Source organism: Mustelus asterias, chromosome 1, assembly GCF_964213995.1.
Source record: "Mustelus asterias chromosome 1, sMusAst1.hap1.1, whole genome shotgun sequence".
NCBI lineage: Eukaryota > Metazoa > Chordata > Chondrichthyes > Carcharhiniformes > Triakidae > Mustelus > Mustelus asterias.
The window spans coordinates 147,625,834-147,638,251 of record NC_135801.1 but is presented as its reverse complement, the minus strand read 5'-3'; the positions used below and the strand labels follow the sequence as shown (position 1 = coordinate 147,638,251).

General features: G+C 45.2%; 1 protein-coding gene across 2 annotated transcripts in view; it reads left to right on the top strand.

Annotated features, from left to right (window-relative positions):
• ccbe1 (collagen and calcium binding EGF domains 1) overlaps positions 1-12,418 on the top strand; it is a 339,328-nt gene that overhangs the window by 311,561 nt on the left and 15,349 nt on the right. For both annotated transcript variants that reach the window (XM_078220346.1, XM_078220356.1), the window contains exon 6: positions 11,642-11,748. In XM_078220346.1, the coding sequence (XP_078076472.1) occupies positions 11,642-11,748 (107 nt within the window). The remainder of the gene's footprint in view (positions 1-11,641; positions 11,749-12,418) is intronic.

Genomic DNA, 12,418 nt, shown 5'->3' with positions numbered 1-12,418 from the left:
AAAGCAGTGGCTCACAACCTCATTCACTTCCTCGTTAGTATAGTGGTTAGTATCCCGCCTGTCACGCAGGAAACCAGGGTTCAATTCCCCAACGGGGAGTTCATTGCAATTTCACAGGTGGCATAGTGGTTGGCACTGCTGTCTCACAGCACCGGGGACCCAGGTTTGATTCCCGGCTCGGGTCGCTGTCTGTGTGGAGTTTGCACATTCTCCCCGTGTCTACGTGGGTTTCCTCTGGGTGCTCCGGTTTCCTCCCACAATCCAAAGATGTGCAAGTTAGATGCATTGGCCATGCTAAACTCTCCCTCAGTACATGAACAGGCACCGGAGTGTGGTGACTAGGGGATTTTCACAGTAACTGCATTGTGGTGTTAATGTAAGCTTACTTGCGACTAATAAACAGCATTTTGTAGGCAAGGCCCACAAGTTCAAGATTTTTAAGGCTAAATCATGCCAAAATAATCCAATAGTCTTTTGTGCTATCCTAAGGAGCGGAATTCTCCCATCTGAGACTAAGGATACTGGGACTGTGTTAACTGTTAAAGAAAAATCTCTTCAGTGGTGTTTTGCAAATGATATGGTGCAAACCATAATGGGAAGACAAATGTACCACAAAAAAATTATTAAGCTAAATCACTCTGTTTCATGCCCCTTGCTCTTTATTTAAAGGGAAACTCACATATAACAAAGATCGGCACAACATCGAGGGCCGAAGGGCCTGTTCTGTGCTGTACTGTTCTATGTTCTATAACTGAAAGACGTAGCACAGGGCATGGGATGGATTATGTGAAAAGCTCATTCTCTGTAAGGAAGTGATTGCTGATGGAATCTGGTAGTCTGTGCTGGACGACTGGTACGTAATTCCGTTTTGTCATCACAAGTCATGTTATGACTTATGGAATGAATAATTAAAATGATATGTACCAGTAATTCAGCACATTCCCTGCAATCTCCACAGTCCCAGATTCTATCAGCAATCACTTCTTTAAAGAGAATGAGTTGTCACATAATCCATCCCATGCCCAGTGCTACTTCCTTCAGTTATATATGAGTTTCCCTGAAAATAAAAACCATGGGGCATTGAAACAAAGCGATTTAGTTTAATTTATTTTGTATCTCATTTTCACAGGCCATTGGGAATCCAGCAATCAACTGAACATTTCCCAGAAAGCATCACTCCACTGAACACTTGCACGGGGAGTAAGCACCAGCACACATGCAAACACTAAAATAGGAGATAATACTGCTATTGAGGAAGACAGCATAAACATTGACACCACTCTGCCAGTCAATGAGATGGAATTGGGGTCCTAACTTATGATTTTATTTTGCACACAAACTCCAGTGGAGTCGCCACAATAAACAGAATCATGAACAACAGCAAGTAGAGGGCTGGATTTTACCAGAGACAGACTGGGAGGCAAGTGGGCTGATAAGATGATAGGGGAGAATGTTGGGATGAGAGCCTGTGTTTCCCCGCTGTCATGGCATATTGGAAACTTGGTGTGATCCAGTCTCTATTAAACCCACAGCAAACTTGAGATAAGGGAGAATCAGAGGATGGGTTTATTTTACACACACAAAAAATGTGGGAAAAGAGGTTTTGCACCATTCACTTTTATTGCACTCATACAATAAAAGAGGGATATGGGAAAGAAAGGAATACAGGGCAAAGACCATGATAAAAATAAGATTTGTGTTTTCATGTGATTTCAGAGTCCAGACTTAAAGTCCAATGACATATTTCTTCAGAAGGTAACAGGCTGACTTTTGGAGGGTGATCGGTCTTTCCAGAAGTGGAAAATGATGAGAGAAGGCACATAGAGATTCATAGAATTCCTACAGTACAGAAAGAGACCATTCAGCCCATCGAGTCTGCACCGACCACAATCTCACCCAGGCCCTACCCCCATATCCCTACATATTTTACCCACTAATCCCTCTAACCTACGCATCTCAGGACACTAAGGAGCAATTTTAGCATGGCCAATCAACCTAACCTGCACATCTTTGGACTGTGGGAGGAAACCGGAGCACCCGGAGGAAACCCACGCAGACACGAGGAGAATGTGCAAACTCCACACAGACAGTGACCCAAGCCGGGAATCGAACCCAGATCACTGGAGCTGTGAAGCAGCAGTGCTAACCACTGTGCTACCGTGCCGCCCCTTGTCTTGAAGGCACAGCTACAGAAGTTCCAGTGCTGTAGTAGTTCACAGTGCAGATGAGGGAGCTAAGACCCAGGCCAGAAACTCCAAGGTGTTTTGTGAAGTTAGCCTAGCCCCTAAGTTTCACATTTGACTTTGGCATTGGTGAGCATAAAGTGTTTCACTCCAGGTATGATTCAAGAGCCCCACTGGGAAGCTTTTATCAAACAAGATTTATTTATGATGTGGAGATGCCAGCGTTGGACTGGGGTGGGCACAGTAAGAAGTCTCACAACACCAGGTTAAAGTCCAACAGGTTTATTTGGTAGCACAAGCTTTAGGAGCGCTGCCCCTTCATCAGCAACTCACCTGATGAAGGAGCAGCGCTCCAAAAGCTTCTGCTACCAAATAAACCTGTTGGGCTTTAACCTGTTGTTGTGAGACTTCTTACAAGATTTATTTAAGAACATAGTTAGAATGTAACAAAAAGAACTTGCATAACTTTTACGAATTACAAGACTTAAACATGACTCCTAACAACCAGCTGTCTCTGTTGGTCCAAGTTAAAGCAACATACCACTGACACACACCCTTCCTCAGACTTCGTTAGCACAAAAACAAGAGTGCTCATTTGATGTTGGATTTTCAGCTTTGTAACACCTATGGACAGAAATCTAAACCAGCAGTTTTCAGAGAAGGATATATCCTCCAAACAGCAAAACCTCGGGGAGGTAAGCCCTGCCTCTAACAGCTTCCAAAAACAGCCACTCAGACAGCACAATCTCCAACTCCAGGGAGGGGGAAAAGCACTGCTTTCTCTCAGTTTCAAACAGCTTCTGTAAAATGAAACTAAAACTGAAATGCTCTGTGAAAAATAGCTGCCCCTAGCCACATGATCTGACTTGTCATTTACTCCCAATCAAGCTCTACTCTGCAATCTTAATGGAACATTAAAACCATAGAACATTACATTAGTTTGGATTAAAACAACCATGATGTCAATTATACTGATTCTGTAACAATAAAGGACATCAAGTACAGACAACGCAGTGCTGACAAAATCCCAGGGTTGGCTAAAATAAATTCTGCAGAGAAACATGACTAAAATACATTTCTTAAAAGCACAGTACCATCATAATGGCCAGACAATTTTAAACCTGAACAGTGCTCTCTCTACTGCTAACTGTTAGACAGTGACAGGCTGTTTGCCTGGAATCTTGCTTGTCTGTAAGGTCAAACAGTGACTGAAGACAAAATCCAAAAGCAGTATAATTAAAGGAATTCAGACAGAACAAGTCTCAGTCATGTTACAGGATGGGTTTTACGTTGAGCTATTCAGCTAATAAGGCCCCTGGTTGAAACCCATTTTGCTTTGGAGCAGGTAACAGTGGGTCCATGATGTGACTAGGGCGGTTGATGGAGGAGAACCGGTGGATGCGGTGTTTTTGGATTTCCAAAAGGCGTTTGATAAGGTGCCCCATAAAAGGCTGCTGAAGAAGATTAGGGCACACGGAGTTGGGGGTAGTGTGTTAAAGTGGATTGGGGACTGGCTATCCGACAGGAAGCAAAGAGTCGGAATAAATGGGTGTTTTTCCGGTTGGAGGAAGGTAACTAGTGGCGTGCCGCAGGGATCGGTACTCGGGCCGCAACTATTTACCATTTATATAGATGATCTGGAGGAGGGGACGGAGTGTAGGGTAACGAAGTTTGCAGACGACACAAAGATAAGTGGAAAAGTGAATTGTGTGGAGGACGGAGAAGATCTGCAGAGAGATTTGGACAGGCTGAGTGAGTGGGCGAGGATATGGCAAATGGAGTATAACGTTGAGAAATGCGAGGTTATACACTTTGGAGGAAATAATAACAAATGGGATTACTATCTCAATGGAAACAAATTAAAACATGCTACCGTGCAAAGGGACCTGGGGGTCCTTGTGCATGAGACGCAAAAGCCCAGTCTGCAGGTACAACAGGTGATCAAGAAGGCAAATGGGATGTTGGCCTATATTGCGAGGGGGATAGAATATAAAAGCAGGGATGTCTTGATGCACCTGTACAGGGCATTGGTGAGGCCGCAGCTGGAATACTGTGTGCAGTATTGGTCCCCTTATATGAGGAAGGATATATTGGCATTGGAGGGAGTGCAGAGAAGGTTCACCAGGTTGATACCGGAGATGAGGGGTTTGGATTATGAGGAGAGGCTGAGGAGATTGGGTTTGTACTCGTTGGAGTTTAGAAGGATGAGGGGGGATCTTATGGAGACTTATAAGATAATGCGGGGGCTGGATAGGGTGGAGGTGGAGAGATTCTTTCCACTTAGTAAGGAAGTTAAAACTAGAGGACACAGCCTCAAAATAAAGGGGGGTCGGTTTAAGACAGAGTTGAGGAGGAACTTCTTCTCCCAGAGGGTGGTGAATCTCTGGAATTCTCTGCCCACTGAGGTGGTGGAGGCTACCTCGCTGAATATGTTTAAAGCGCGGATGGATGGATTCCTGATCGGTAAGGGAATTAAGGGTTATGGGGATCAGGCGGGTAAGTGGTACTGATCCACGTCAGATCAGCCATGATCTTATTGAATGGCGGGGCAGGCTCGAGGGGCTAGATGGCCTACTCCTGCTCCTATTTCTTATGTTCTTATGTTCTTATTAGCACAATATTGGAGATTACGAGTCACAAATGGCTGCTTTTGTCCATTGCCAGCTGGGGCAGACATTTTGTCTGCTAATCCATTGTGTTGGCTTGGCTGGAATGCTTATACGATGCAAGGAGAGTTCCATTCCAGGGCATTTGAGGTGTTAGCCTTCGTTCACTTTCAAACTGCTCTGAAACCTTCAGAAGCCAGATTTCGGCCATCATGTTCCACTGAGGCACGTGCACCTCCCGCTGGAGTTTCCTTTCTGTGCTATGCCTAAGGAATGCTGAAGGCTCTAAAGATTGAAATATACCTCCACCCAGATATTGAATATCACGGTGGCACAGTGGTTAGCACTACTGCCTCACAGCACCAGGGACCCAGGTTCAATTCGATCTCGGGTCAATGACTGAGTTTGCGCATTGTCCCCGTGTCTGTGTGAGTTTCCGCCAGGTGCTCTGGTTTCCTCGCACAGTCCAAAGATGTGAGGGTTAGGTTGATTGGCCATGCTAAATTGTCTCTTGGCGTCAGAGGGACTAGCAGGACAAATGCGTGAGGTTACAGGGATAGGACCTGGGTGGGATTGTGGTCGCTTCAGGCTCGCTGGGCCAAATGGTCTCCTTCTGCACTGAAGTGATTCTATGATTCTATTAAACAGCAAAATAAAGTGGTTGCCTCTGTGATGTTCTCTGTTTCTGCCTGGAATGTTCCTGTGGTATTAAAGTTGGGAATGTTTGTCTACAATTCCAAACCAGAAAATTATTTTTTATTGTACAACTGCAAGTCATGTGGAATTATGAGCTTGGCTCCTAAAAGACACACAAATATGCTCTCTATATAAATGTATATTGTTTTCACATGATTTTATCCAAGAGCATTGACCTTTATAAACTACAATTAAGCAAGCATACAAAGTGCCATCCTGTTTACAATTCATCATGAAAAATGGCAACACTACACATAGGGCCCTATTTTACCATTTTGATTCTAAGTGCTGGGTGGACTTGAAATTGGGAGTGTTTCAGATCCGACTTTTAGACCTGTTCTCAGGTGCCCCCATATGCACTCTGCCTGAAAAAATATCAGCAATTCCGAATCGCGCTGCACAAGCTTAACGCGTCCGAAATCTTGCCTCACGCCCGACTTTACCAAGTTTCTGTGCCCAAAAACAGGCACAACGTGATGGTCAAATCGGGCCCATAGTTTCTATTGTTATTGGATGTGGTGCAGAAATATGGGCCGCGATTCTCCCAAAAGCGTTGAATTGGCAGAAAACTGTTCTAAGATCCCGACCGTTTGTCAGTTCAGCTTCTCACCCGAATCTCCCCACTCTGTGCACTGCAGAGGTCACAATCTTGTTGCATGAAGTTAAATCTCACGGGAGCCAGGGTGAGGTATCTAAATGGATACAAAATTGGCTTCTTGACAGATTGGCTTCTTGATAGGTGATTGTAGAGAGTTGTTTTTCAAACTGGAGGCCTGTGACCAGCAGTGTGCCTCAGGGATCAGTGCTGGGCCCACTGTTACTTGTCATTTATATTAATGATTTGGATGAGAATATAGGGGACATGGTTAGTAAGTTTGCAGATGACACCAAAATTGGTGGCATGGTGGACAGTGAGGAAGGTTATCTCCAATTGCAGTGGGATCTTGATCAATTGAGCCAGTGGGCTGACAAATGGCAGATGGAGTTGAATTTAGACAAATGTGAGGTAATGCATTTTGGTAGATTGAACCAGGGCAGGACTTACTCAGTTAATGGTAGGGCATTGGGGAGAGTTACAGAACAAAGAGATCTAGAGGTACATGTTCATAGCTCCTTGAAAGTGGAGTCACAGGTGGACAGAGTGGTGAAGAAGGCATTCAGCATGCTTGGGGTTTCATTGGTCAGAACATTGAATACAAGAGTTGGGACGTCTTGTTGAAGTTGTACAAGACATTGGTAAGGCCACACTTGGAATACTGTGTGCAATTCTGGTCACCCTATTATAGAAAGGATATTATTAAACTAGAAAGAGTGCAGAAAAGATTGACTAGGATGCTACCGGGACTTGATGGATTGAGTTATAAGGAGAGGCTGAATAGACTGGGACTTTTATCTCTGGAGCGTAGGAGGCTGAGAGGTGATCTTATAGAGGTCTATAAAATAATGAGGGGCATAGACAAGGTAGATAGTCAATATCCTTTCCCAAGGGTAGGGGAGTCTAAAACTAGAGGGCATAGGTTTAAGGTGAGAGGGGAGAGATACAAAAAATGTCCAGAGGGGCAATTTTTTCACACACAGGGTGATGAGTGTCTGGAACAAGCTGCCAGAGGTGGTAGTGGAGCCGGGTACAATTTTATCTTTTAAAAAGCATTTAGATAGTTACATGGGTACGATGGGTATAGAGGGATATGGACCAAATGCAGGCAATTGGGATTAGCTTAGGGGTTTAAAAAAAAATAAGGGCGGCATGGACAAGTTGGGCCGAAGGGCCTGTTTCCATGCTGTAAACCTCTATGACTCTATAATCGGGAATCTCATTAAAAACCCAGGGGGTTGGGGCCTTTTCACGCTGGAGTTTGACAGTTCTGGAACTCTGCGCATGCGCAGTGGCCCCGATCTGTCAGACTTCCCATTTGCTGGCCAGCCCGGGATCACCTCAGTGCTGCCCCTCCAGCCCTCCCCACGGCCCGATTGGGGCCCCCAGAGCAATTCCCGAGCTAGCCCTGACCCCCCGTCCCGGAGCGCCCCAAAGTACAGCCCACCCCTCCCCCGCTGATACTTCCCCCCCAGGATGCAGGCCTCCTCCCAGGAGACCACCCCCCCGCCGCAGCCCACCCCAATCGCTGCCCTCCCTCCATCCCAGGCCAATCCCCATGCAGAGTGGCAGCGGGACTTCTCCAACACCACCGATTGCCCCTAGACACTGCTCACAATAGACCCCGCTGATGGGCAGTGCCAAGATGTCCCCTGGGCATAGGCACTTTGTCCCGTGGCAGTGCCAGTGGGCACAGGCTGGCACTGCCAGGATGCCCATGCCCAGAAGGCACCATCCCCCCCCCCACCGCCCGACCCCCCCGGGGGGTCCCGATTGCCCCCCCTTCATTTTGGTGGGGTCTCCCTCTAGTTCCCCAAACGTGGGGAGTTAGTCTAAACCCCGCCGGAATGAGGTATTCCTGGCGGGGTGGGAGATTCAATCAGGACCGGAAAGTTCCGGATAATTAGATTGAAACCATATTAAAAATGCATTTAAAACAGATTCAAATGACTTGCCTGTCTTCCCGCCGGTCTGACTGGCGACTGTTCTCCAGCTCTGGGAGACGCGCATGCATTCCCAGCGCATGCGCAAATCCCGGAACAAGGCTGGCGATGCGCATCTCCCACCGCGACCCGCCAGAAAAGTTGCGAGTCAGGATGGGAGAATCGCGGCCATGACTTCTGTGTTCTTGAATGGATTAGTAATTGCAAAATGCCACACATTTTAAATTTAAAAATTATAATCCCAACTTGCGAATTAGGAGCAGGAGTAGACCGAGCCCGATCACGGCTGATCAGACTATGGGCCCAACTCCACTGTCTGGTCTACTCCCCCCTGATACCCTTTGAATCCCTTTGACAACCAATAATCTGCTTAACTCAGCCTTAAAAATATTCAGTAACTCCGCCTCCTCTCTGCTAAAGAGAATTCCACAAATCAATGACTCTTTCAGAGAAAAAAATGTTCTCCTCATCTCCATCTTAAATGGAAGACCCTTATTTTAAAATTGTGTACCCTATAGCTCGAGGGGGGAATTCTTCGGCCTCCCAGCCGAGTGTTTCTCAGCGGTGGGAAGTGGCGAGCTGTTCATTGGTGGTGGAATCCCTGGTCTCGCCACTCTCAATGGGATTTCCCATTGGTGTCACCCCACACTGCCACGAAACCCGTGGGAGGCGTTGCACTGCCAGCAGCACCAGGGAATCCCACCAACATGAATGGCCAGAGAATTCCCCCCAATGTCTTTCCCACAAGGGGAAGCATCCTCTGAGCATCCATCCTGTAAATTCCACCATACGTTTCAATAATATTTGACAACATGTAACATTTATAGTAGTCAATCGGAAAATGGCCACTGTTTAATTTTCAATAATTGGAATAATTGCCCAGTGTTCATCTGCTAGAAGTTAGATTTTTCAAAACCTGCTGTTAAGCAGAAATGCAAATTCTGGACCTTTTCATTCTCTGGATACATTAATTTAGAGGTTCCATTTCAAAACATGTTTTTTGTGCTTTGCAAAACAGTTGAGGGTTATGTCTGAGTTTTACAGACTTAATGGTAATAGGTTGTACCTGAGACCAGGTGTGTAGATGAGGGCAGTGCAGTCAATGTAGTTTATGTGGATTTCAGCAAAGCCTTTGACAAGGTCCCACATGGGAAACTTGCAAAGAAGGTAAATGCACATGGAATTCAGGGTAATTTGATAAAGTGGATTCGAAATTGGCTCAGTTGTAGGAGACAGAAGGTGATGACAACAAACATGATCCTGAGCTTCCAGTCTCTTGTCATTTAGGTCCTATGCCCTGGTCTGACCTCTGTGTCTGAGGCTACCCACACTGTTCTAATGAAGCTGTACAGAAGCTTGAGGAATAACACCTATGCGACCATAAGACGTACGAGCAGAATTAGGCCACTCGGCCAATCGAGTCTGCTCCGCCATTCAATCATGGTGATACTTTTCTCATCTCCATTCCCTTGCTTTATCTCCATAACCTCTGATCCCCTTATTAATCAGGAACCTATCCATCTCTATCTTAATCTCACTCAATGACCTGGCCTCCACAAAGAGTTCCACAGATTCACCACTCTCTGGCTGAAGAAATTCCTCCTCATCTTTATTTTAAAGGAACGCCCCTTTAGCCTGAGGTTGTGCCGTCTGGTTCCAGTTTTTCCTACTAGTGGAAACATCCGCTCCACGTTCACTCTATCCAGGCCTCGCAGTATCTTGTAAGTTTCAATAAGATCCTCCCTCATCTTTCTAAACTCCAACGAGTACAGACCCAGAGTCCTCAACCGTTCCTCATACAACAAGCTCTTCATTCCAGGGATCATTCTTGTGAACTTCCTTTGGACCCGTTCCAAGGCCAGCACATCCTTCCTTAGATATGGGGCCCAAAACTGCTCACAATACTCCAAATGGGGTCTGACCAGAGCCTTATACAGCCTCAGAAGCATATCCCTGCTCTTGTATTCTAGCCCTCTTGACATGAATGCTAACTTTCCATTTGCCTTCCTAACTGCCGACTGAACCTGCATGTTAACCTTAAGAGAATCTTGAACAATGACTCCCAAGTCCCTTTGTGTTTCTGATTTCCTAAGCATTTTCCCATTTAGAAAATAGTCTATGCCTCCATTCCTCCTTCCAAAGTGCATAACCTCACATTTTTCCACAGTGTATTCCATCTGCCATTTCTTTGCCCACTCTCCTAACCTGTCCAAGTCCTTCTGCAGCTCCCTGCTTCCTCAATACTACCTGTCCCTCTACATATCTTTGTATCATCTGAAAACTTAGCAACAGTGCCTTCAGTTCCTTCTTTCAAATCATTAATGTGTATTGTGAAAAGTTGTGGTCCCAGCACCAACCCCTGAGGCACACCACTAGTCACTGGCCGCCATCCTGAAAAAGATCCCTTTATCCCCACTTTCTGCATTCTGCCAGTCAGCCAATCCTCTATCCATGCCAGGATCTTACCCTTAACACCATGGCACTTAACTTATTTAACAGTCTCCTATGCGACACCTTGTCAAAGGCCTTCTGGAAATCTAAATAAATCACGTCCACTGGCTTTCCTTTATTTAACTTCCTTGTTACCTCCTCAAAGAACTCTAACAGATTTGTCAGACATGACCTCCCCTTGACAAAGCCGTGCTGACTCAGTCCTATTTTATCATGCACTTCCAAGTACTCTGCGATCTTATCTTTAATAATGGACTCTAAATCTTGCCAATCAGACACTTTACCGTCTCATCGCTGAGTTGAACAATTTCAGATTGCATAGTTTTAAAGTTTATTTATTAGTCACAAGTAGGCTTATATTAACAGTGCAATTAAGTTACTGTGAAATTCCCCTAGACGCCACACTCCGGTGCCTGTTTCGGTCAATGCACCTAACCAGCGCGTCTTTCAGACTGTGGGAGGAAACTGGAAATTCTGGAGGAAACCACGCAGACACAGTGAGAACATGCAAATTCCACACAGATAGTGACCAAAGCCAGGAATCGAACCCGGATCCCTGGCGCTGTGAGACAGCAGTGCTAACCACTGTGCCACGGTGCCACTCATAGTGATTGTAGTCAGTGCTCCTGTGTTCTCGGTACTTTCTACTTTTGTCATTTTATGATCTTCTAGAGCAATCATTTGTTTCTTTGGTTGGCCTGTGATCAGAATCATATACAAGAACTGGAAACCAATAAAACTGGTCAGCCGGGAGCCAGTAGTTTAACTGGATCTATTACCAGTCTAAAGATTAGGCTAAAGAAAGGGGCGGCACGGTGGCACAGTGGTTAGCACTGCTGATTCACAGCGCCAGGGACCTGGGTTCAATTCCCAGCTTGGGTCACTGTCTGTGTGCATGTTCTCCCTGCGTCTGCGTGGGTTTCTTCTGGGTGCTCTGGTTTCCTCCCACAGTCTGAAAGACATGCTGGTTAGGTGCGTTGACCCGAACAGGCGCCAGACTGTGGCGACTTGGGGAATTTCACAGTAACTTCATTGCAGTGTTAATGTCAGTCTTACTTGTGACTAATAAATAAACATTTATTTATTTTAAATATTTATTATTTAAATATGTTACAGCAAGTAAATTGTTTTCTTCACTGACCAAACATTTTGACTTTTTGATTGTAGCAGGTCAGTATATAAAATCTGACACGGTGATTAAAGCTGGCACCTGTTCCACAACCTGTGAGGATTTCCAACAGATAAAACAGGCAGTACTACAGCTAAAACAGAAGGTAAAGCGATTTTGAAAAGGATGTTTTTTTCCTCAATGTGATTAGGTATATTGTTCCATGGATAACATTACTCAGTCACAATAAAAATGTCACAACAATTTTAATACTGTTTTGGCTCTCAGTACCAGAGTTAACCAGACATATTCATGTTAAAATTGCTGAGAGCTTTTAAAATAGTTTTTTTTAATTGTAAAATTGAATGAAAAAGAATGATTTAAAATCTGTTTTCCAGGAACTTTCCAGGCAGAATCCCCCGGGGCAGCTAGCACCAGGAGTTGACAGAAGCTGGCTGCTTGATATAATTGAATAAAAAGCAAGCATACAGCTAGTGAAAAAAAAACACAGAAAATACTGGAAAATCTCAGCAGGTCTGACAGCATCTGTGAAGAGAGAATAGAGCCAACGTTTCGCGACTAGATGACCTTTTGTCAGCTCTGACGAAGATGCTGTCAGACCTGCTGAGATTTTCCAGCATTTTTTGTTTTTGTTTCAGACTCTTGCATCTGCAGTATTTTGCTTTTATCATACAGGTAACAGCTTGTGGTGCCCTCTACTCCTAGGAAATCACTAGAAGATTGCAAAGTGGCACTATACAACTTAGTTTCTCCTGTGCGCATACCACCCTTTACAGTGGAGAGTCGTGGCATTCCTGAGGATGCCTAATTCAATT